At 40.7% G+C, this 25,959-nt stretch overlaps 1 protein-coding gene across 1 annotated transcript in view; it reads right to left on the bottom strand.

The window, feature by feature from the left end:
- LOC127850014 (uncharacterized) overlaps window positions 1-25,959 on the bottom strand; it is a 116,576-nt gene that overhangs the window by 27,456 nt on the left and 63,161 nt on the right. The window contains exons 35-38 of the mRNA XM_052382741.1: window positions 25,305-25,469; window positions 23,574-23,672; window positions 10,537-10,631; window positions 7,025-7,172 (exon numbers count right to left, since the gene is read on the bottom strand). Of these exons, the coding sequence (XP_052238701.1) occupies window positions 7,025-7,172; window positions 10,537-10,631; window positions 23,574-23,672; window positions 25,305-25,469 (507 nt within the window). The remainder of the gene's footprint in view (window positions 1-7,024; window positions 7,173-10,536; window positions 10,632-23,573; window positions 23,673-25,304; window positions 25,470-25,959) is intronic.

Genomic DNA, 25,959 nt, shown 5'->3' with positions numbered 1-25,959 from the left:
AATTTTAACTGGGAATCGGTCACCTCCATACCGTAATACAGGCCAGGTTAAACATAGTGCAATTCAACCTAGGCAAAAATCGGTAACCAACCCTCAATATTCTTTCCATACATATACGAAAATATTAATCGAATAGCGGGGTGGGGGGTGGGACATACCGATAGCAGGTAAGTATTTAATAATTAAAATGTATTTTACTTAAAAATTGTTTCAATGTCATAAATACGTTACCTGCTATCTTAAAGCTGATTTTGCGGCTGCGGTGGGAAGGTTCGTATATATTTTCCCATCACAGTAGAACCCATAAACAGGGTTATCATCTAATGATAGCAAAACCCAAAACAAGGGTTATCAGCTAATCTTCGTTAAAACGGTATTAATTGACTTCTCGGACAGAATAAATATGTCTATGTCGTAAAGAAGATACTACCGTTAGTGAAACCACAACAAGACCAAACATATACAAATTGTGTTGATGGCACTTCAGAAAACGAAGATAAACAGATGAAAAAGGTGGTCGGATTCCTCCAGAAAACAGTTTGGAGCACGTCAAAAAGTGGTGTGTGATTAATATACGCCCACACAACAGACAGAGCTCTTAATTCATGCGGTCAGATCCTTAAAAGGAATAAATCCTTAGATAGAGATAAGAGTAACCTTCCTTAGTCGAGGTCTAACCCCGAGAAATAGAAGTCGCAGACACATCTCCCCCTTTTTTAGAGAAATGAAGAGTGTCTTTTGAGAGCCTCAAATGGACTAACACTGATAGAACTTCAAAGCCCCGATTGGCCATAGAAGTTTATCCACATCTTCATGTCTACCAGGTTAAGAAAAACTTGGACACTTGAAGATTTTTAGAAGCCATATAGAGGAATTTATATTAAGCAAGGAATCCTGGCTGACACAACAAAGTGAAGACGACATTAGATCCAACTGGAATTGGTCGTATTCAACAGTAAAAGCATTAATTTCACTTCTCCGTATGGTAAAAGCAATAATAAGAAGGAAAACCGTCTTAAAATTATATTGGAACTGTTAATAAGCCTGATTAAAAAGGTTCATAGGAAGCTTATTAAGCAACCCAATAACACAAGCCAAAACCGCTAAAGAAGGTAAAGGAACGAAAAACATAGTGTTGAAGTTCCATAGCTTGGATCAGTTCCAAAATAGGTAAGACAGCACAGAGCTGTGATGACTAACACAACCAAGGTATACGAAAGCATAATCTGTATCCTTTGATGGAGATAAAAGAATAAATATGCTCTCGAATACCCAGTCAAAAAAGAATTTCCAGAGAACCACATAGACAGTTCTGATGGAATATCCTTGCAGAAGTAACAAGGATTGAAGCTCTCACAGAAACACTTTCTTCTGTAGAGATAACTAAATAATGGCCAGACATAAAGTGGCGAATGTTTGGATCAGTATAAAATATGTCTCTCTGAGATATGATATATGACCTGTGAAGAAGTTTCCTGAAAATAATTGTACAGAAGACTTAAAAGGTCGTAGAACCATAATCCCATGGTTTATCAAGTATAGACCATGAAAATATGGCAAAAACTCACCAAGATATTCCAAAATAATAGAATACACCTAAGTATCCAGTTTATGTTAAATGGACGAATGTATAACAATCGCACACGCTTCTGGATCGATTTCCGTGAACTGCATTCACGTAGTTAAGCATTAACAATGTGATTTACGATCGCATTTCGCTCATTACTAGCGTTAGATGAGGAACACCGTTCCTCGATATTACTTTGCTGCGACGCCATTTGCAAAAACACTGTCGTGCATGCGCCAATCTCATTTCATTTAACCGAACGGAAAAATAATTCGACAGAAAGAAATGCAAGACAAAACGTCCAACAGGACGTTGAGACGACCTGGTATGTGTAAGACGATAGCGAAAAATGTATGTTTTTGCAAAGAACGAATAAGCTCCTGGTTTCCAGATACAAGAAGTGATAATATGTTCACCTCTGTGTCTGGAAGTAAACCACGACCGATGTGTGTTAGTTGAAGCCATCACAAAAGAGTCGTGAAAATGTGTTGTAAATGAAAAACAGCTAAAAGAATGCTCGCTTTTCAAGATGTTGATGTGCAGGTGATATTCATTAGGATACCACAAATTACTAGAGAATATCAGGATAAGTGGTTCTAAATGATCGTCCCAAACATTTCCTGCTCACATCCGTATAAGATGTAAAGAAGGTTGTGGTAGAAGAAAATATACTCCTACCAAAAATATATTCTAGTGTAGACACCACTGAATAGTGGGAAGTAATGACAGAAAGATGGAAATCTTCGTCATTGAATAATCATGAGATTAATTCCAATAAAATTAAAAATAAAGCTGAAACGGACGTGGCCGGTGGCCGGAAACATTATTCAAGGATGGGTGGGGAAAGAAATCACGGCAAGCCGAACTTTCCCAACAGACTTGAAAGTTGGTAGAATAGGAAAGTGTTGAACACTATTAAGACTATGACCTATCTACAGTAGCTTCTTTCTTGAACCTATAAAAGACGCCTTTAAAATCCTGGAGAATAAAGGCCGTGAAGTCATCGATTTGCGAAGTACGGAAATATGACTGAAAGTGGTACCTCCGGCATCGGAGGTGTGGTGGCAGAAAAGGTGAAAACCATAGGAGTTACCTTAGGGTGGTCCAACCTTGCCGGTAGATGGCTTGGAAGTCTTCAAATCTGGCTTGGTTAAGCCCTTAATTTCAAGAATCCTAACAAGACGAATTCCGATAGGAATACAACCAGTTATAGGAAGACGGCCTGTTAGGGCCAGAAGTGTAATAGAAGAAGAACTTTAAAAGTGAAAAGTTGTTCTTTCAAATAAATATGTCTGTAATGAGTTCCCTCCAGATCCTTAGCCTATAAGATCTGAGTTCAATAGCTCCCAAGTCATCTACAAGATTGTGGCCGCCATGCGGTTAAGCTGATAGACAGTGCTATGTATCAGCCCTCTCTTATTTGTCAATTCTCCAACATGGAGTAAATAACTGAGATAGTAGTAGAAACAACCGGCATAGGAAGCGACAATATGACAATGACATAAATCTGACCCGACAGTTTGGAAACAAATCCAAATTGTTAGTCAGGTCAGATACATCCTAACTGTTCCGTGACAGTGACTGCAAAGTCTGTAGCCGGCAGGTAAAGGCGGTCTAAGAATTCATCCTTAGGGTCTCGAACATAAATTATAGATCTGATTAATAGCGGTCAAATTGCAATATTCGACCTCAATCTTAGACTCCGAGCCCGCCTCAGCCGAACCATCTGCAAGACCAGTAGTCTGCATGTAGCCGGCTGAGATAGAAGTAGAAATACCAGATAGAAGTATTTCATAATCTTCTAGTAAAAGTAGTTTATATCCAGCACCAGAATGGATTAGCTGGTGAGGAAAATCAACCATAGACCAAGTCAGCGGAGATCATTTGGTAACCAACGATCGCCAGTAGCACATCAGTATTGAAAAGCACAACAAGAGCACCGCAAAACGGGTGCCACGCTCGGCTACGGGTGCAGTTTTGAATAAATGAAAGCTTGTCAGAATTTTTTTATTTTATTTTTTTTAGAGGTCACAGTGACCTTGACCTTTGACCTAGTGACCCAAAAATGGGTGTGGCGTGTAGAACTCATCAAGGTGCATCTACATATGAAGTTTCAAAGTTGTAGGTGGACGCACTTTGATTTTAGAGCGAATGTTAAGGTTTATATAAAAGTTTTATATTAGATGTCACAATGACCTTGACCTTTGACCTAGTGACCAAAAAATGGGTGTGGCGCGTAGAACTCATCAAGGTGCATCTACATATGAAGTTTCAAATTTGTAGGTGGAAGCACTTTGATTTTATAGCCTATGTTAAAGTTTAATATAAGAGGTCACAGTGACCTTGGACTTTGACCTAGTGACCCAAAAATGGGTGTGGCGTGTAGAACTCATCAAGGTGCATCTACATATGAAGTTTCAAAGTTGTAGGTGGAAGCACTTTGATTTAAGAGCCAATGTTAAGGTTTTAGCACGTCGGACGGCGGACGACGAGCTGGCTATGACCATAGCTCCGGTTTTCTCCGAAACTTCTCCGAGCTAAAAAGTCATGTAGATTGTTGAATCCATAAAACATTGGATTCAATAGAATCATAGCCAGGGGTATACAACTAGTTAATGTAGAAGATACCCGTGAGGTTCAAAATATGACCGATGAAAACACAGTGTAATACCGGTGATTGGTAACTCGTAATGGAACCGGACTGGTCGATGACCGGTGACTGTAGCCAGGTGAACGAACCAGTCATAATATGCCGGTGACGTTACCGGTTAAAGCCCGAAATATGGTGGAATCCATATGGTCTGACATCAATGTCGAGAACTGCTCGGAAAAGAGCGTGCCAAAAGTCCAATCCGATGGCGATGAGACATCATTAAAGCAGACGACGAAGATTCATTCGATGACGAAGAAAAGGAGGTAGAGTAGTCCGATGATGATAACGAAGAAGAGGAGGAAAAATAATCCGATGATGATGAACGACTTCTTATTCTGACCGGTGACCGGTGATATGACCAGTGAATGGTGACCGATGTCCGGTGATTGGACCGGACCGTTATAATATAACTGCGTCAGAATGGAAATATCTGGTGCAGAAGAATGACCATCTGATCATGTAAATCGGAAAACAACGGTAGATTATCAGTATTAATAGGCATAAAGTGTCCATTGTAGTCGTAGTGGAGAAATGAACACCTAATACCGAAGCCTGAAAGTTAAACAAACTAGTGATCGTATACAAATACGGTTAGGTGACTGCAACATGTGTGGATGCCATAAGGGAACCAACGCACGTGGAATGGAGACATGATATTCCGTAAAGAAATAAAATGGAGATCGTCGATATGACTAGTAGGTATATTAACGCCTACGTGAGGAGTGGCGATGTCCCATATACCTTCGATGCCGAAATGTTGTTCGGCTACGCTGGAAATAAGGTCTCATACAATAGTGTCTCCATGAGCGTTGACGTAATCGCTTACGAGCGTATCGACGCCGAGAAATGCTCAAAAAAGGAGAGGTGTGTTCGATGACTATCCTGTTGTGCTAAATAAAGGAGAGGTGTGTTCGCTGACTATCCTGTTGTGTTCAATGAAGGAGAGGCATGCCCGATGTCTATCCTGTTGTATCTATGGTGGCAGCTCGTTGACGATGATGAGTCCTTCAACGAAGAAGAAGAAGACGAATAGTCCGATGATGATAAAAGATTACTTCTACTGACCGGTGACCGGACTGGTGATGAACGGTGACCGGACCGGACCGGTGACCGGACCGGAACGGTGATGAACGGTGACCGGACCGGTGACCGGACCAATGATAAACGGTGACCGGACCGGACCGGCCGGTCAGACGTCGATCATTGCAGAGCCAAAGGTCCGTGGCCAACGTCCTCGGTGACGTACCGGTCATATCATGACCAGTGTTGTCACCGGATGATGACCAAAGTATGGCGGCTGCCATATGGTCAGACACTGATCGATGTCCGTGACCAATGCCCTCGGGCAAAGACCGGCGTATGGGGACGCCATATGGTCTGATGATGAGCGACTGTTCAACTTAATAAGCTCAGTACGGTCGCCGTCTTGCCCGGTAACCGGTGACTGATGCGGCAACTTGTCATCCATGGTCTGCGAAGTCACCGGGTATTTATCAACTCTTGTATCTGCGACCATTATGTAGTCGATTATATGAAAAACAAGAGCAAAACATATTCAACCGTAAACTGGTCACAGACCAGATTATCATACGGCACATAAAATCATTATTTGCCCATAATGAAAATTATAATAACACTGCCGCAGATTATAAATTAAACAAAAGTTTAATTCAAAACAGATGAAAAACAAGGGACAAAATTGTCACAAAACCAGGTTTTCATTGTGAAAAAAAAATCTGATAAAGGGAGAAAACTCAAACTGAACTTTCGAAATGAACAAACAAAATTAACCCCCTTTGTAATTTTTTTTTAATGTATTTTTATTCGTGGCGACCTTGACATTGGAGATATTGACGTGATTCTTTCGTGCGACACACCGTCCCATGATGGTGAACAAATGTGCCAAATGATTTTAAAATCTCACAATGAATGACATAGTTATGGCCAGGACAAGCTCATTTATGGCCATTTTTGACCTTTGAACTCAAAGTGTGACATTGACCTTGGAGATATCGACGTAATTATTTCGCGCGACACACCGTCCAATGATGGTGAAAAAATGTGCCAAATGATTTTAAAATCTGATAATGAACGACATAGTTATGCCAGCCAGCCAGCCAGCCTGCCCGCGTTCGCCAATATAATAACCAGTTTTTTCCTTGGGAAAACCTGGTTAAAAATGACGATCAATTAGATTGTCATACGGAACGTTTAAATCATTCTTGCACACAATGGCAAATGATAAACAATCTGTCAATAGAAGAACACGCTTTGCACGATCTCGTAACTCATTAGAAGAACATGCTTTGCACGTTCTCGCAATGTATTAGAAGAACACATTTTGCACGAGCTCGTTCGCGCCTGAAATCACCCAGCATGGTAGAAATAAACCATTCTTCAATAAAAGCAAGCATGGCTTACCTTTACAAATCAAACAAAAGTCCATTAAATCAATATAAATTAATCCGAATGAGAAGTAAAAAGATAACACAATTTATCTATTCAAACCCCCAATCAGCCAAGTGAAATAAATCGAAAAACAATTTTCAATTCAGAGCCGTAAAAGACACGTATACACCTGGTCGTTCCGAAAAGAATATTGAGGGTTGGTTACCGATTTTTGCCTAAGGTGGCATTGTACTATGTTAAGCTTGGCCTGTATTACAGAATGGAGGTGGCCGATTCTCATCTAAAATTCCGGATGAGTTAATTCCCCTTGGAAAGGAGAAAGCTATAAGGTAGCAGGTAACGTATTTATGACATTAAAATAATACACTACAAAATGTCTGTCAAGTTACATGTACCATGTGAAGGCAATCCTTGCATGGAATCTGAAAGTCATATTGCACGCCTGCGTAGGATTCCTTGATCAGATTCTCAATCATCTCGTGAACCAGAAAGATGAAATTCTTAGGTCGGAAGCCCTGCGCCCTCACAATAACTTCATGGTCACTGTAAAGATAATGTTAACACTATAACAATGTAAATCAAAGCGCTGAAGGCACTGACATTCTTCGCTATTGCATAATCTTAGACGCAACTCAGTTTTCAAAATTATGTTATAGCTTTTTATATCACAAGTTTGAAATGAACACAAGCCATTCAAATTTATAAAGAGTGTACCTTACAACACAGGTCGAGATGTGTGTGCACTGCTTATCCTCATATTTATGTTAAAGAGATAACTAACACAAAATAACAACAATATGTCTCTTTTTTCTCAATCTCAATTGGTTGCTTCACTGGCAACCATCTTTAGAATGTTGGTTGCCTTGCTTATGAATAACAAGCCTAGAATCGTGTTCATGTTGTGGTATTGGTATCTAATACTTTATTTATTTTCTTTAAATTATTGAGCAACAATTTTGCCAACATGACAGATTTTTAATGCATCATGTCTCGTTGTGTGCCGAAATTGAATCATTTCCTAGGCCTAATTGATCCACAGTCGCCAATTTGTATTCTATGTTTAATTGGATTGAGTTGTTCAAGCTTTGAAAAGTTGCCCTGCTTATAAGTCCAACTGTAACCAACTTTTGAAATTGAGATTCCTGGGATTAAATCTATTTGCCCCAGGCTAACAGACAACCACTTAACCTGTCAGTTATTCATGGTGTAAATTCTGACAGTGTATTGCACTCATTCAATTTGCAAGTCTGAAGACATTAAAGGAACCTTTTCACGTGTTTGTAAATTGACAAAATTAAATGATTTAATAACTTGGAGAGTTCTGTTGTTGTCGTTATATTGTTTCATACTATAAGGATTGCTTACATAAAGTATAAAATACATCTCTCATTGTATGAGCACGGATGGCCGAGTGGTCTAAACAATAGACTTATTCCAGGGTTCAGTGGTTCGAGCTCAGTTGAGGGTAACTTTTTTTGTTTCTTTAATTTTATTCTTCTTTTAAAATAGAGCTTTTAAGATCCAATGTTTACATTTCTCAATATTTAGCATTTAATGACAAACTGTGAAAAGGTCCCTTTTAGATGTTAACTAAAAAATGCCACAAGGTAAAAATTTAGAACTCATTGGTTGTTTATTTGATTTAAACGTGATTTGCCTTGTAAGCGATGTTACTTTGAAGTTATTATCACTTTATTCCTTTTTTCAAATCATTAATAGAAAAGATAATTTAAGCTTCATTTTGGAAAAAAAACAGGGCTTAATGCATATTCATTAACTGTCATCCCAGTACCAGAGACTCTCCTTTAACGATAAACACCATAAAATCAGAAAGTGTCCTCCTTGATTAGCTTGTGTGCATTGCACAGGCTAATCAGTGTGCACAGGCTAATCTGTCACATCACTTATTTGACAAGCATTCAGCCCCGTTTTCTCTGAAAGCAGCCAATATGTATATGTACAGATTTCAATGACAAACTGGCAAATGTCGTCACACAAACTGTTAAACACATATTAATTATATACACACTGCTGTCTGCAGTGTACCAGTGGTAGAGTATAAACAGGCAGATTATCGTTCCTAGCGTAGCTTAGGTGGTTATCGTTCATAGCGTAGCTAAAAGCAGACTGACTTGAAACGCACACTCATAACCTTAGTCCTTGGCAAGCAAAGAACTAAAAACAACATAAGGGCAGAATGTAACATTGTATTTCCTTTTTCACCACCAAAATATCAATTATTTTTAGCACAGAAGTTCACATTATTTTGTGTAAACAAATTTGAAACAAAATGTAAAACAAAATGTCTGCTATGATTCTGTTTCCAGCTGATTCCACCCAAATTTAATTCATTTAGCCTATGTTTTAATGTAGTTAACCTCAAAAGTGTGAACTCTATTAATAAACAAGAGCACCGCCTGGCGGATGCAGACCGCTAATCTATTTTCTTTTTAAAGGTGAAGGGACCTATCTCAATACTTCAATCACAAAGGAGGGAGGAGTAGGGGTGGGGAGGGGTGTATAGTGTGTGTGTGTGGTCATTTATTACATTATCTTCCAGAAATGAGAAAAAACAATGAAAAAAAAACAACTGTTGGGGGGGGATTCTTGGGTGGGATGGTTGGATTGTCTTTCAAAAATAAAATAATACAAATAAATATTTGTGTTCTTTAACCATGTTTCAAAAAAATATATATTTTGCGGGGGAAGGGGGTCGGGGGGGGGTGAGAGGGGGTATAGTAAGAAGTTGTGGTCATTTATTAGATGATCTTTCAAAAATAAGAAAAAATGGAAAAACAAATTTGGGGGGGGGATTCTGGGGTGGGGCGTGGGGATGGTTTTGGTGGATTGTGGTATGACAGGTGAGTGTTGTTTTGTCAAAGTATGAATCAAATCTGATCATGAGTTAAGACGTTATGGCAATTTTAGCAAAATTAAATAATTTGACATTGAGTCAAGGTCATTCAAAGGTCAATGTCAAATTCTACTTGCCAGGTACAGTACCCTGATTATAGCATGAACGTATTTGAAGTTTGAAAGCAATAGCCTTAATACTTTAGAAGTGAAGTGGATCTAAACATAAACTTTAACCAAATATTCAAAGTTACTAAGTCAAAAAGGGCCATAATTCCGTCAAAATGCCAACCAGAGTTATGCAACTTGTCTTGTACAGTCCCCTTATGATAGTTAGCAAGTTTTCCAAGTCTGAAAGCAATAGCTATGATACATTAGGAGTGAAGTTGACAAAAACACAAAACTTAGCAAAATTTTCAAGTTTCTAAGTATAAAGGGGTCATATTTCTGTCAAAATGCCAGTTAGAGTACATGGGTTTGCCTGCACAGTCCCCTTATGATAGTTAGTAAGTGTTGCAAGTATGAAAACAATAGATTTGATACTTTAGGAATAAAGTGGACCTAAACACAAAACTTAACCAAATTTTCAATTTTCTAAGTATAAAAAGGGCACATGATTCTGACAAAATGTTATCTAACTTACTAATAGCCTGCCCAGTCCCTTCATGATAGTAAGTAAGTGTACCAAGTTTGACTGCAATAGCTTTGATACTTTATGAGAAAAGTGGACCTCAACACAAAACTTAACCTGACGCCGACGCTCAGGTGATGAAAATAGCTCATAACTTTTCTTCAAAAAAATAGAGGAGCTAAAAATAAGCTTTAATTGTCTCCTGTAATAATAATTGGTTCTGTTTGTGCCCATTCTTAACGGGATAAATAACACCATAAGAGTTATAATGTGGGATTTTCTTTTATTTATTTTACTTGTGCCAGTAGTTTCAAGCACAAATGTATTTATGATAACCATTTAGTATTTTAAGCATCAATGCATAAAAACAATTGTTTTGTTACATCTTTGTTTGCTAGATTAGCTGTAGCTTATGTCACTTACTCCGTTTGAAGCAGGAGGGCAATGTGATCGTTCTTTTTCAAGAAGGAGCCAGTTTTCCACAGCAATGAGCTTTTGGAATACTGGTGCAGTCTCACCTGGGAATGAAAAAAACATTTTGTAAGAAAACGGATAGGATGCCCCTAGTTCACTCACCAGTATAATCGTGAATGGTCAGTTTTATACACAGAGGCATGACTTGAACAATATTTGCAAAGGTCCGCAATCAGATTCACATACCAAATGTCACAGCTGTCCGACTTGTATGGTTTCAGAGAAGGTTCATTATGCTAAGTTATTAGGTTACTATCATAAAAGATGCATAATACAGCTATTCGCCTTATTCTTTTAGAGATAAAAATATTGCGGTTCTATATAAATCATATGGCCTTTGAGATATGGTCAGTTACCTGGGAATGAACTGAACATACTTTGTAGAAAACCACAATGCAATATTGCTCACACAGTTTTCAACCATTTTACCCTAGAAGCTCTCAGAGGAGGAGATTTTTTAGTAAATAACAAGAAATGTCATGTGATCAGTCATGTGATAAGTCATTTGATATGTCGTGTGATCAGTCATGTGACTCAAGATGCAGAATCTTCACAAAAGTTGAGCAGGACCTCAGTCTGCTGTTCATGCTTATTAAGCTCTTTGAAATGTGTTTTGAGAGAATTTTTGTTAAGTCATTTAGTGTTTAAGCTTAAATAAATCATGTGGTCCCTGGTATTTGGTCAGGTTTGATACCAGAGATATTTGTTTATTAGTATACAAACCCAAGTTAGTATTACAAATCTTACTTTTGAGTCCTACCCTAGCAGTTATAGAGAAGATTTTTCAGGTAAATACTGTATAAGTCTATATAAATCATATGACCCCTGGGTCGTGGACAGTTTTGACACCAAAGGTATGATATAGACTAGACAAGTGACACATCAAATATTATACCACTACCCCATGTTATTTCAGATTCGAAAACACATCATTTATAAGTTATTTGCTATACAAACTTTTAAGTTATTTTCTATACAAGTCAATATAAATTCTATACAAATCTTTAAGTCATTTTCTAAACAAGTCAATATAAAATTAAGTGCCACTTGGGCAGAGGCCTGATTTGAACAAACACAGTAGAGGAAACCTTAACAATACCACACACCAAATATTAAACCTTTAACATGTGTGGTTCTAGCAAAGGTTTTTTAATTTACTAAATAAGTCAATACACATCATGTGACTCTTGTGGCATGATCACATTTGAACCAAGGGCTTGATTAAAACAAACTTAAACCCCAATATGTTGAAAAAAAAATTAGGAACAAGGCCAGTAACTAATAGTTTCTATTAAGTTTCATCAAAATCTGCCCAGCAGTTTAGGAAAAGATGTAAATTTAAATTAAAAGTTTATTGAAGATGGACGTCTGATTCTGACACCAATAAAATATGGTCCCAAAAGCTCGCCTTTTGCGTGCAACTGGTAAGCTAAACTTGAAGCTATGCAACTTCAGTACATTTGGAATCATTACGTATTTTTCGTATAAACAATTCAATTGCTCCCATATATATATATATATATATATATATATATATATATATATATATATATATATATATATATATATATATATATATATATATATATATATATATATATATTATGCTTTATTACAGTATATCATAACAAATATTCTTGTTAGTTTGTTTGATATTCTAAAAACACACATGCATTCTGATTCCTTTACACCAGTCTGTAAGAAACACTATCATTATTTGCCTGTACTATGTTAAAGAATCTGTAAAAACAAACAATTATGCAGGGATTTTACAAAAGCAATCAGTGGCTGTAACGAAAGCAATCGAGGGCTGTTCCAAAAAGGATTGTGTCTTATAATTAATGCAATTAAAGATTCAGGACTGTCAGACAGTGTGAGTGGTCACACAAGTAATTGCAGATGGTTGAAAAGGCACTCAAGCATCTATCCATACCTGTGCCCTATTGAGGATGGTTAGAAAGGCATCCTCTATCCTCTATCCATACCTGTGCCCTATTGAGGATTGTTAGAAATGCACTCAAGCATCTATCCATACCTGTGCCCTATTGAGGATTGTTAGAAAGGCACTCAAGCATCTATCCATACCTGTGCCCTATTGAGGATGGTTAGAAAGGCACTCGAGCATCTATCCATACCTGTGCCCTATTGAGGAAGGTTAGAAAGGCACTCCAGCATCTATCCATACCTGTGCCCTATTGAGGATTGTTAGATAGGCACTCAAGCATCTATCCATACCTGTGCCCTATTGACGATGGTTAGAAAGGCACTCAAGCATCTATCCATACCTGTGCCATATTGAGGATGGTTAGAAAGGCACTCAAGCATCTATCCATACCTGTGCCCTATTGAGGATTGTTAGAAATGCACTCCAGTATCTATCCATTCCTGTGCCTTATTGAGGATGGTTAGAAAGGCACTCAAGCATCTATCCATACCTGTGCCCTATTGAGGATGGTTAGAAAGGCATCCTCTATCCTCTATCCATACCTGTGACCGATTGAGGATTGTTAGAAAGACATTCAAGCATCTATCCATACATGTGCCATATTGAGGATTGTTAGAAAGGCACTCAAGCATCTATCCATACCTGTGCCCTATTGAGGATGGTTAGAAAGGCACTCAAACATCTATCCATACATGTGCCCTATTGAGGATTGTTAGAAAGGCACTCAAGCATCTATCCATACCTGTGCCCTATTGCGGATGGTTAGAAAGGCACTCAAGCATCTATCCATACCTGTGCCCTATTGACGATGGTTAGAAAGGCACTCAAGCATCTATCCATACCTGTGCCCTATTGACGATGGTTAGAAAGGCACTCCAGCATCTATCCATTCCTGTGCCCTATTGCGGATGGTAAGAAAGGCACTCAAGCATCTATCCATACCTGTGCCCTATTGAGGATGGTTAAAAAGGTATTCAAGCATCTATCCATACCTGTGCCCTATTGCGGATGGTTAGAAAGGCACTCAAGCATCTATCCATACCTGTGCCTTATTGAGGATTGTTAGAAAGGCACTCCAGCATCTATCCATACCTGTGCCCTATTGAGGATGGTTAGAAAGGCACTCCAGCATCTATCCATACCTGTGCCCTATTGAGGATTGTTAGAAAGGCACTCAATCATCTATCCATACCTGTGCCCTATTGAGGATTGTTAGATAGGCACTCAAGCATCTATCCATACATGTGCCATATTGAGGATGGTTAGAAAGGCACTCAAGCATCTATCCATACCTGTGCCCTATTGAGGATGGTTAAAAAGGCATTCAAGCATCTATCCATACCTGTGCCCTATTGCGGATGGTTAGAAAGGCACTCAAGCATCTATCCATACCTGTGCCCTATTGACGATGGTTAGAAAGGCACTCAAGCATCTATCCATACCTGTGCCCTATTGCGGATGGTTAGAAAGGCACTCAAGCATCTATCCATACCTGTGCCCTATTGAGGATTGTTAGAAAGGCACTCCAGCATCTATCCATACCTGTGCCCTATTGACGATAGTTAGAAAGGCACTCAAGCATCTATCCATACCTGTGCCCTATTGCGGATGGTTAGAAAGGCACTCAAGCATCTATCCATACCTGTGCCCTATTGACGATTGTTAGAAAGGCACTCCAGCATCTATCCATACCTGTGCCCTATTGAGGATTGTTAGAAAGGCACTCAAGCATCTATCCATACCTGTGCCCTATTGAGGATTGTTAGAAAGGCACTCCAGCATCTATCCACTCCTGTGCCCTATTGAGGATTGTTAGAAAGGCACTCAAGCATCTATCCATACCTGTGCCCTATTGAGGATTGTTAGAAAGGCACGAAAGCATCTATCCATACCTGTGCCCTATTGACGATGGTTAGAAAGGCACTCCAGCATCTATCCATACCTGTGCCCTATTGAGGATGGTTAGAAAGGCACTAAAGCATCTATCCATACCTGTGCCCTATTGAGGATTGTTAGATAGGCACTCAAACATCTATCCATACCTGTGCCCTATTGAGGATTGTTAGATAGGCACTCAAGCATCTATCCATACATGTGCCATATTGAGGATGGTTAGAAAGGCACTAAAGCATCTATCCATACCTGTGCCCTATTGAGGATTGTTAGAAAGGCACTCAAGCATCTATCCATACATGTGCCATATTGAGGATGGTTAGAAAGGCACTCAAGCATCTATCCATACCTGTGCCCTATTGAGGATTGTTAGATAGGCACTCAAGCATCTATCCATACATGTGCCATATTGAGGATGGTTAGAAAGGCACTCAAGCATCTATCCATACCTGTGCCCTATTGAGGATTGTTAGATAGGCACTCAAGCATCTATCCATACATGTGCCATATTGAGGATGGTTAGAAAGGCACTCAAGCATCTATCCATACCTGTGCCCTATTGACGATGGTTAGAAAGGCACTCAAGCATCTATCCATACCTGTGCCCTATTGAGGATTGTTAGAAAGGCACTCAAGCATCTATCCATACCTGTGCCCTATTGACGATGGTTAGAAAGGCACTCCAGCATCTATCCATACCTGTGCCCAATGAGGATGGTTAGAAAGGCACTCCAGCATCTATCCATACCTGTGCCCTATTGAGGATGGTTAGAAAGGCACTCCAGCATCTATCCATACCTGTGCCTTATTGAGGATTGTTAGAAAGGCACTCAAGCATCTATCCATTCCTGTGCCCTATTGAGGATTGTTAGAAAGGCACTCCAGCATCTATCCATACCTGTGCCCTATTGAGGATTGTTAGAAAGGCACTCCAGCATCTATCCATACCTGTGCCCTATTGAGGATTGTTAGAAAGGCACTCCAGCATCTATCCATACATGTGCCCTATTGACGATGGTTAGAAAGGCACTCAAGCATCTATCCATACCTGTGCCCTATTGACGATGGTTAGAAAGGCACTCCAGCATCTATCCATTCCTGTGCGCTATTGACGATGGTTAGAAAGGCACTCAAGCATCTATCCATACATGTGCCATATTGAGGATTGTTAGAAAGGCACTCCAGCATCTATCCATACCTGTGCCTTATTGAGGATTGTTAGAAAGGCATTCCAGCATCTATCCATACCTGTGCCCTATTGACGATGGTTAGAAAGGCACTCAAGCATCTATCCATACATGTGCCCTATTGAGGATTGTTAGAAAGGCACTCCAGCATCTATCCATACCTGTGCCCTATTGACGATGGTTAGAAAGGCACTCAAGCATCTATCCATACATGTGCCCTATTGAGGATTGTTAGAAAGGCACTCCAGCATCTATCCATACCTGTGCCCTATTGACGATGGTTAGAAAGGCACTCAAGCATCTATCCATACCTGTGCCATATTGAGGATTGTTAGAAAGGCACTCCAGCATCTATCCATACCTGTGCCCTATTGACGATGGTTAGAAAGGCACTCAAGCATCTATCCATACATGTGCCCTATTGAGGATTGTTAGAAAGGCACTCCAGCATCTATCCATACCTGTGCCCTATTGAGGATGGATAGAAAGGCACTCCAGCATCTATCCATACCTGTGCCCTATTGAGGATTGTTAGAAAGGCACTCAAGCATCTATCCATACCTGTGCCCTATTGAGGATTGTTAGATAGGCACTCAAGCATCTATCCATACATGTGCCATATTGAGGATGGTTAGAAAGGCACTCAAGCATCTATCCATACCTGTGCCCTATTGAGGATGGTTAAAAAGGCATTCAAGCATCTATCCATACCTGTGCCATATTGAGGATGGTTAGAAAGGCACTCAAGCATCTATCCATACCTGTGCCCTATTGAGGATTGTTAGATAGGCACTCAAGCATCTATCCATACATGTGCCATATTGAGGATGGTTAGAAAGGCACTCAAGCATCTATCCATACCTGTGCCCTATTGAGGATTGTTAGATAGGCACTCAAGCATCTATCCATACATGTGCCATATTGAGGATGGTTAGAAAGGCACTCAAGCATCTATCCATACCTGTGCCCTATTGACGATGGTTAGAAAGGCACTCAAGCATCTATCCATACCTGTGCCCTATTGAGGATTGTTAGAAAGGCACTCAAGCATCTATCCATACCTGTGCCCTATTGACGATGGTTAGAAAGGCACTCCAGCATCTATCCATACCTGTGCCCAATGAGGATGGTTAGAAAGGCACTCCAGCATCTATCCATACCTGTGCCCTATTGAGGATGGTTAGAAAGGCACTCCAGCATCTATCCATACCTGTGCCTTATTGAGGATTGTTAGAAAGGCACTCAAGCATCTATCCATTCCTGTGCCCTATTGAGGATTGTTAGAAAGGCACTCCAGCATCTATCCATACCTGTGCCCTATTGAGGATTGTTAGAAAGGCACTCCAGCATCTATCCATACCTGTGCCCTATTGAGGATTGTTAGAAAGGCACTCCAGCATCTATCCATACATGTGCCCTATTGACGATGGTTAGAAAGGCACTCAAGCATCTATCCATACCTGTGCCCTATTGACGATGGTTAGAAAGGCACTCCAGCATCTATCCATTCCTGTGCGCTATTGACGATGGTTAGAAAGGCACTCAAGCATCTATCCATACATGTGCCATATTGAGGATTGTTAGAAAGGCACTCCAGCATCTATCCATACCTGTGCCTTATTGAGGATTGTTAGAAAGGCATTCCAGCATCTATCCATACCTGTGCCCTATTGACGATGGTTAGAAAGGCACTCAAGCATCTATCCATACATGTGCCCTATTGAGGATTGTTAGAAAGGCACTCCAGCATCTATCCATACCTGTGCCCTATTGACGATGGTTAGAAAGGCACTCAAGCATCTATCCATACATGTGCCCTATTGAGGATTGTTAGAAAGGCACTCCAGCATCTATCCATACCTGTGCCCTATTGACGATGGTTAGAAAGGCACTCAAGCATCTATCCATACCTGTGCCATATTGAGGATTGTTAGAAAGGCACTCCAGCATCTATCCATACCTGTGCCCTATTGACGATGGTTAGAAAGGCACTCAAGCATCTATCCATACATGTGCCCTATTGAGGATTGTTAGAAAGGCACTCCAGCATCTATCCATACCTGTGCCCTATTGAGGATGGATAGAAAGGCACTCCAGCATCTATCCATACCTGTGCCCTATTGAGGATTGTTAGAAAGGCACTCAAGCATCTATCCATACCTGTGCCCTATTGAGGATTGTTAGATAGGCACTCAAGCATCTATCCATACATGTGCCATATTGAGGATGGTTAGAAAGGCACTCAAGCATCTATCCATACCTGTGCCCTATTGAGGATGGTTAAAAAGGCATTCAAGCATCTATCCATACCTGTGCCCTATTGCGGATGGTTAGAAAGGCACTCAAGCATCTATCCATACCTGTGCCCTATTGACGATGGTTAGAAAGGCACTCAAGCATCTATCCATACCTGTGCCCTATTGCGGATGGTTAGAAAGGCACTCAAGCATCTATCCATACCTGTGCCCTATTGAGGATTGTTAGAAAGGCACTCCAGCATCTATCCATACCTGTGCCCTATTGACGATAGTTAGAAAGGCACTCAAGCATCTATCCATACCTGTGCCCTATTGCGGATGTTTAGAAAGGCACTCAAGCATCTATCCATACCTGTGCCCTATTGACGATTGTTAGAAAGGCACTCCAGCATCTATCCATACCTGTGCCCTATTGAGGATTGTTAGAAAGGCACTCAAGCATCTATCCATACCTGTGCCCTATTGAGGATTGTTAGAAAGGCACTCCAGCATCTATCCACTCCTGTGCCCTATTGAGGATTGTTAGAAAGGCACTCAAGCATCTATCCATACCTGTGCCCTATTGAGGATTGTTAGAAAGGCACTCAAGCATCTATCCATACCTGTGCCCTATTGACGATGGTTCGAAAGGCACTCCAGCATATATCCATACCTGTGCCCTATTGAGGATGGTTAGAAAGGCACTAAAGCATCTATCCATACCTGTGCCCTATTGAGGATTGTTAGATAGGCACTCAAACATCTATCCATACCTGTGCCCTATTGAGGATTGTTAGATAGGCACTCAAGCATCTATCCATACATGTGCCATATTGAGGATGGTTAGAAAGGCACTCAAGCATCTATCCATACCTGTGCCCTATTGAGGATGGTTAAAAAGGCATTCAAGCATCTATCCATACCTGTGCCATATTGAGGATGGTTAGAAAGGCACTCAAGCATCTATCCATACCTGTGCCCTATTGAGGATTGTTAGATAGGCACTCAAGCATCTATCCATACATGTGCCATATTGAGGATGGTTAGAAAGGCACTCAAGCATCTATCCATACCTGTGCCCTATTGAGGATTGTTAGATAGGCACTCAAGCATCTATCCATACATGTGCCATATTGAGGATGGTTAGAAAGGCACTCAAGCATCTATCCATACCTGTGCCCTATTGACGATGGTTAGAAAGGCACTCAAGCATCTATCCATACCTGTGCCCTATTGAGGATTGTTAGAAAGGCACTCAAGCATCTATCCATACCTGTGCCCTATTGACGATGGTTAGAAAGGCACTCCAGCATCTATCCATACCTGTGCCCAATGAGGATGGTTAGAAAGGCACTCCAGCATCTATCCATACCTGTGCCCTATTGAGGATGGTTAGAAAGGCACTCCAGCATCTATCCATACCTGTGCCTTATTGAGGATTGTTAGAAAGGCACTCAAGCATCTATCCATTCCTGTGCCCTATTGAGGATTGTTAGAAAGGCACTCCAGCATCTATCCATACCTGTGCCCTATTGAGGATTGTTAGAAAGGCACTCCAGCATCTATCCATACCTGTGCCCTATTGAGGATTGTTAGAAAGGCACTCCAGCATCTATCCATACATGTGCCCTATTGACGATGGTTAGAAAGGCACTCAAGCATCTATCCATACCTGTGCCCTATTGACGATGGTTAGAAAGGCACTCCAGCATCTATCCATTCCTGTGCGCTATTGACGATGGTTAGAAAGGCACTCAAGCATCTATCCATACATGTGCCATATTGAGGATTGTTAGAAAGGCACTCCAGCATCTATCCATACCTGTGCCTTATTGAGGATTGTTAGAAAGGCATTCCAGCATCTATCCATACCTGTGCCCTATTGACGATGGTTAGAAAGGCACTCAAGCATCTATCCATACATGTGCCCTATTGAGGATTGTTAGAAAGGCACTCCAGCATCTATCCATACCTGTGCCCTATTGACGATGGTTAGAAAGGCACTCAAGCATCTATCCATACATGTGCCCTATTGAGGATTGTTAGAAAGGCACTCCAGCATCTATCCATACCTGTGCCCTATTGACGATGGTTAGAAAGGCACTCAAGCATCTATCCATACCTGTGCCATATTGAGGATTGTTAGAAAGGCACTCCAGCATCTATCCATACCTGTGCCCTATTGACGATGGTTAGAAAGGCACTCAAGCATCTATCCATACATGTGCCCTATTGAGGATTGTTAGAAAGGCACTCCAGCATCTATCCATACCTGTGCCCTATTGAGGATGGATAGAAAGGCACTCCAGCATCTATCCATACCTGTGCCCTATTGAGGATTGTTAGAAAGGCACTCAAGCATCTATCCATACCTGTGCCCTATTGAGGATTGTTAGATAGGCACTCAAGCATCTATCCATACATGTGCCATATTGAGGATGGTTAGAAAGGCACTCAAGCATCTATCCATACCTGTGCCCTATTGAGGATGGTTAAAAAGGCATTCAAGCATCTATCCATACCTGTGCCCTATTGCGGATGGTTAGAAAGGCACTCAAGCATCTATCCATACCTGTGCCCTATTGACGATGGTTAGAAAGGCACTCAAGCATCTATCCATACCTGTGCCCTATTGCGGATGGTTAGAAAGGCACTCAAGCATCTATCCATACCTGTGCCCTATTGAGGATTGTTAGAAAGGCACTCAAGCATCTATCCATACCTGTGCCCTATTGACGATAGTTAGAAAGGCACTCAAGCATCTATCCATACCTGTGCCCTATTGCGGATGGTTAGAAAGGCACTCAAGCATCTATCCATACCTGTGCCCTATTGACGATTGTTAGAAAGGCACTCCAGCATCTATCCATACCTGTGCCCTATTGAGGATTGTTAGAAAGGCACTCAAGCATCTATCCATACCTGTGCCCTATTGAGGATTGTTAGAAAGGCACTCCAGCATCTATCCACTCCTGTGCCCTATTGAGGATTGTTAGAAAGGCACTCAAGCATCTATCCATACCTGTGCCCTATTGAGGATTGTTAGAAAGGCACTCAAGCATCTATCCATACCTGTGCCCTATTGACGATGGTTAGAAAGGCACTCCAGCATCTATCCATACCTGTGCCCTATTGAGGATGGTTAGAAAGGCACTAAAGCATCTATCCATACCTGTGCCCTATTGAGGATTGTTAGATAGGCACTCAAACATCTATCCATACCTGTGCCCTATTGAGGATTGTTAGATAGGCACTCAAGCATCTATCCATACATGTGCCATATTGAGGATGGTTAGAAAGGCACTAAAGCATCTATCCATACCTGTGCCCTATTGAGGATTGTTAGAAAGGCACTCAAGCATCTATCCATACATGTGCCATATTGAGGATGGTTAGAAAGGCACTCAAGCATCTATCCATACCTGTGCCCTATTGAGGATTGTTAGATAGGCACTCAAGCATCTATCCATACATGTGCCATATTGAGGATGGTTAGAAAGGCACTCAAGCATCTATCCATACCTGTGCCCTATTGAGGATTGTTAGATAGGCACTCAAGCATCTATCCATACATGTGCCATATTGAGGATGGTTAGAAAGGCACTCAAGCATCTATCCATACCTGTGCCCTATTGACGATGGTTAGAAAGGCACTCAAGCATCTATCCATACCTGTGCCCTATTGAGGATTGTTAGAAAGGCACTCAAGCATCTATCCATACCTGTGCCGTATTGACGATGGTTAGAAAGGCACTCCAGCATCTATCCATACCTGTGCCCAATGAGGATGGTTAGAAAGGCACTCCAGCATCTATCCATACCTGTGCCCTATTGAGGATGGTTAGAAAGGCACTCCATCATCTATCCATACCTGTGCCTTATTGAGGATTGTTAGAAAGGCACTCAAGCATCTATCCATTCCTGTGCCCTATTGAGGATTGTTAGAAAGGCACTCCAGCATCTATCCATACCTGTGCCCTATTGGGGATTGTTAGAAAGGCACTCCAGCATCTATCCATACCTGTGCCCTATTGAGGATTGTTAGAAAGGCACTCCAGCATCTATCCATACATGTGCCCTATTGACGATGGTTAGAAAGGCACTCAAGCATCTATCCATACCTGTGCCCTATTGACGATGGTTAGAAAGGCACTCCAGCATCTATCCATTCCTGTGCGCTATTGACGATGGTTAGAAAGGCACTCAAGCATCTATCCATACATGTGCCATATTGAGGATTGTTAGAAAGGCACTCCAGCATCTATCCATACCTGTGCCTTATTGAGGATTGTTAGAAAGGCATTCCAGCATCTATCCATACCTGTGCCCTATTGACGATGGTTAGAAAGGCACTCAAGCATCTATCCATACATGTGCCCTATTGAGGATTGTTAGAAAGGCACTCCAGCATCTATCCATACCTGTGCCCTATTGACGATGGTTAGAAAGGCACTCAAGCATCTATCCATACATGTGCCCTATTGAGGATTGTTAGAAAGGCACTCCAGCATCTATCCATACCTGTGCCCTATTGACGATGGTTAGAAAGGCACTCAAGCATCTATCCATACCTGTGCCATATTGAGGATTGTTAGAAAGGCACTCCAGCATCTATCCATACCTGTGCCCTATTGACGATGGTTAGAAAGGCACTCAAGCATCTATCCATACATGTGCCCTATTGAGGATTGTTAGAAAGGCACTCCAGCATCTATCCATACCTGTGCCCTATTGAGGATTGTTAGAAAGGCACTCAAGCATCTATCCATTCCTGTGCCCTATTCAGAATTGTTAGAAAGGCACTCAAACATCTATCCATACCTGTGCCATATTGAGGATTGTTAGAAAGGCACTCAAGCATCTATCCATACCTGTGCCCTATTGAGGATTGTTAGAAAGGCACTCCAGCATCTATCCATACCTGTGCCCTATTGAGGATTGTTAGAAAGGCACTCAAGCATCTATCCATACCTGTGCCATATTGAGGATTGTTAGAAAGGCACTCAAGCATCTATCCATACCTGTGCCCTATTGAGGATTGTTAGAAAGGCACTCAAGCATCTATCCATTCCTGTGCCCTATTGAGGATTGTTAGAAAGGCACTCAAGCATCTATCCATACATGTGCCCTATTGAGGATTGTTAGATAGGCACTCAAACATCTATCCATACCTGTGCCATATTGAGGATGGTTAGAAAGGCACTCAAGCATCTATCCATACATGTGCCCTATTGAGGATTGTTAGAAAGGCACTCCAGCATCTATCCATACCTGTGCCATATTGAGGATTGTTAGAAAGGCACTCAAGCATCTATCCATACCTGTGCCATATTGAGGATTGTTAGAAAGGCACTCAAGCATCTATCCATACCTGTGCCCTATTGAGGATTGTTAGAAAGGCATCCTCTATCCTCTATCCATACCTGTGCCCTATTGAGGATTGTTAGAAAGGCATCCTCTATCCTCTATCCATATCTGTGCCCTATTGAGGATTGTTAGAAAGGCACTCAAGCATCTATCCATACCTGTGCCCTATTGACGATTGTTAGATAGGCACTCAAGCATCTATCCATACCTGTGCCCTATTGAGGATGGTTAGAAAGGCACTCAAGCATCTATCCATACCTGTGCCCAATGAGGATGGTTAGAAAGGCGCTCAAGCATCTATCCATACCTGTGCCCTATTGAGGATGGTTAGAAAGGCATTCAAGCATCTATCCATACCTGTGCCCTATTGAAGAGGCCTGCTGGGAGGTACTGGAACTTGTAGAGCATCATGGTCTCCCTGCGTTTTTTTTGGGGATCAGGGTGGGGCCAGTCATACTGGAAAGTACAATAAATATCATCATTTGAGCTTCATTCTGTTAAAAACTGGGGTTGATTAATGTGCTTTTAGTGTTGTCCCAGATCAGCTCATGCAGTCCACAAAGGCTTATCGGAGACAAGACTTTCCTATTTTATGGAATTTTTTGTTTATAGTAGGTATATCCAAAATCCAGTCTATGCGGAAAGTGTCCTCCCTGTGAAAGATTGAAAAGTATACTCTGGAACGACTTTTAACACACATGCATTAAACCCAGTTTTTTTAGAACCAGTCTCATATCCTCTTTTATTTCTCATTAATGAAATAAATGTACCACTGGATTGTCTTGGAGTTTAACGTGGGGCTATTCATATTGAGAAAATTGGTTGGCATTTTTTATGATATTTACAGGAAATTTAAGTTAAAGAAAGGTCTCCCTGCTGTGATCATTTTGAACTCCAAGTGGTGACCTTGACTGTTAGGGTAGCTTCATCAAACAAATGAGGCAATTTTCATAAAAATAGAATAGTAGACTTGGAAAAGAATGGTCATTAAATACACAAATAATCAAAGTTTGACCTTAAGTTGGCAGTTCTAATGTATCCTACTCCACGTAGTCTCAATAAACAAAACCTTTGAGTGTCATGATAATTCTTTAATTGGTGTTAGGAATATGGGACGGAAAAAATATATCAGCATAAAGGCTCACAAATGGGTCCCTTAAGTTCGGCCTTTGCATTGAGCAAGCATGACAGGCCCATTGCTTCTGCAAATTGTTTAAAAAAAACTAGGTTTCATGCAAATGCTTCAAAATACAGAGTAGCATAGTAGCAGACATGAAAAGGAGTCTTAATATTTATATTATAATAAATAAAACATAAAATAATAATTGAACAAATTATTCTGTAAATATGAAGTTGTTTAGCCCCATTATTCTTTCCATCTACACTGTTTGGATGAAGTGAACATTTTAAGCCAAGTTTCATGAAAATCAGTCAGAGGGTAAAGAAAATGTGAGGAGGAAACTGAGGAATGACTTGACAGAAAAACTAACTTTATTTATTGCTCAATAAGAGATGTGTTTGTAAGAAACACAATGCCCCCTACTGCGTCGCCTTGAAACCATATATTTGACCTTTGACCATGAAGGATGACCTTCACCTTTCAACACTCAAAATGTGCAGCTCCATGAGATACAAATGCATGCCAATTATCAAGTTGCTATCTTCAATACTGCAAAACTTGACCTTTGACCTTGACCTGTGGCCTTGAAAGATGACCTTTGGCCTTGAAGTATGACCTTGACATTGACCATTCACCACTCATAATGTGCAGCTCCATGACAGGCCAAAAACAATATACCCCTGATCATTCGATCCGGGGGCATCAAAAGTACTTACTACAAATCACTCAACACAGGAAAATATCAATAGATTTCATCGCAAAATGTTAATTAGCAATAAGTAAAGCATTTTGAAAGCACTAAGCTAAAATAAGTATATTATCTAAACAGATGCATGTAGAGTCTTAGCTTAATATCTCACTTTGGGTTTCTTGTCAATCTTAGCTTAATAACTCACTTTGGATTCTTTGTCAAGTCTTAGATTAATACCTCACTTAGGGTTATTTGAAAAGTCTTAGCTTAAACTCACTTTGGGTTCCTTGTCAGGCAGCAGACATGGCACAATGCTTGCTTCCTCCTCCTCAAGTGGACAGGTTAGGTCAAATTCCTCCGTCAGTCTAAGAAGCCAGGGATGCAGGTCTGCAGGGTATGCAGACCAGATCTTGTCAATGTCTTTCAGCATCAACTTGCCATCCTGGAAAATCAAATACACAGATAAGCTAAGGCTATAGGAGCTGCAATGGATATGACGTACGACTAGCAACTGAGAGATCACGAATTGGGATGCATAAGTATTCACACTTAGTACTTCCCTTCTCAAAAAAGTGTGTGATATGTACGTTTTAAGTACGTTTTGCGTGTGTTAAAAGTGGCGGTATTGGCACTGCGTTTTATGTGCGCTTTTTCTTACCTAGTGAGTTTTTAACAAAAACAAACAAGGAAGAAACTGTGCGCTTTTTGTGGGTAAATGTGCGCTTTTATGTGCGTTAAACATGCGCTTTTTATAAGTGCGTTTTTGACTGCCATTTACGTGTGTAAAATGTGCGCTTTAAGTGGGTTAAATGTGCGCTTTTCGCGAGTTAAATGTGCGCTTTTTTATTTAAAAAGCGCACATTTAACTCACTTTAAGCGCAGTTATAACCCACATAAAAGCGCACCTGTGTGTTAAATGTGCGCTTTTATGT

The sequence above is a fragment of the Dreissena polymorpha genome, chromosome 11, assembly GCF_020536995.1.
Source record: "Dreissena polymorpha isolate Duluth1 chromosome 11, UMN_Dpol_1.0, whole genome shotgun sequence".
NCBI lineage: Eukaryota > Metazoa > Mollusca > Bivalvia > Myida > Dreissenidae > Dreissena > Dreissena polymorpha.
Note: the sequence above shows the minus strand (reverse complement) of the source record. Positions and strands in the feature narration are given on the sequence as shown.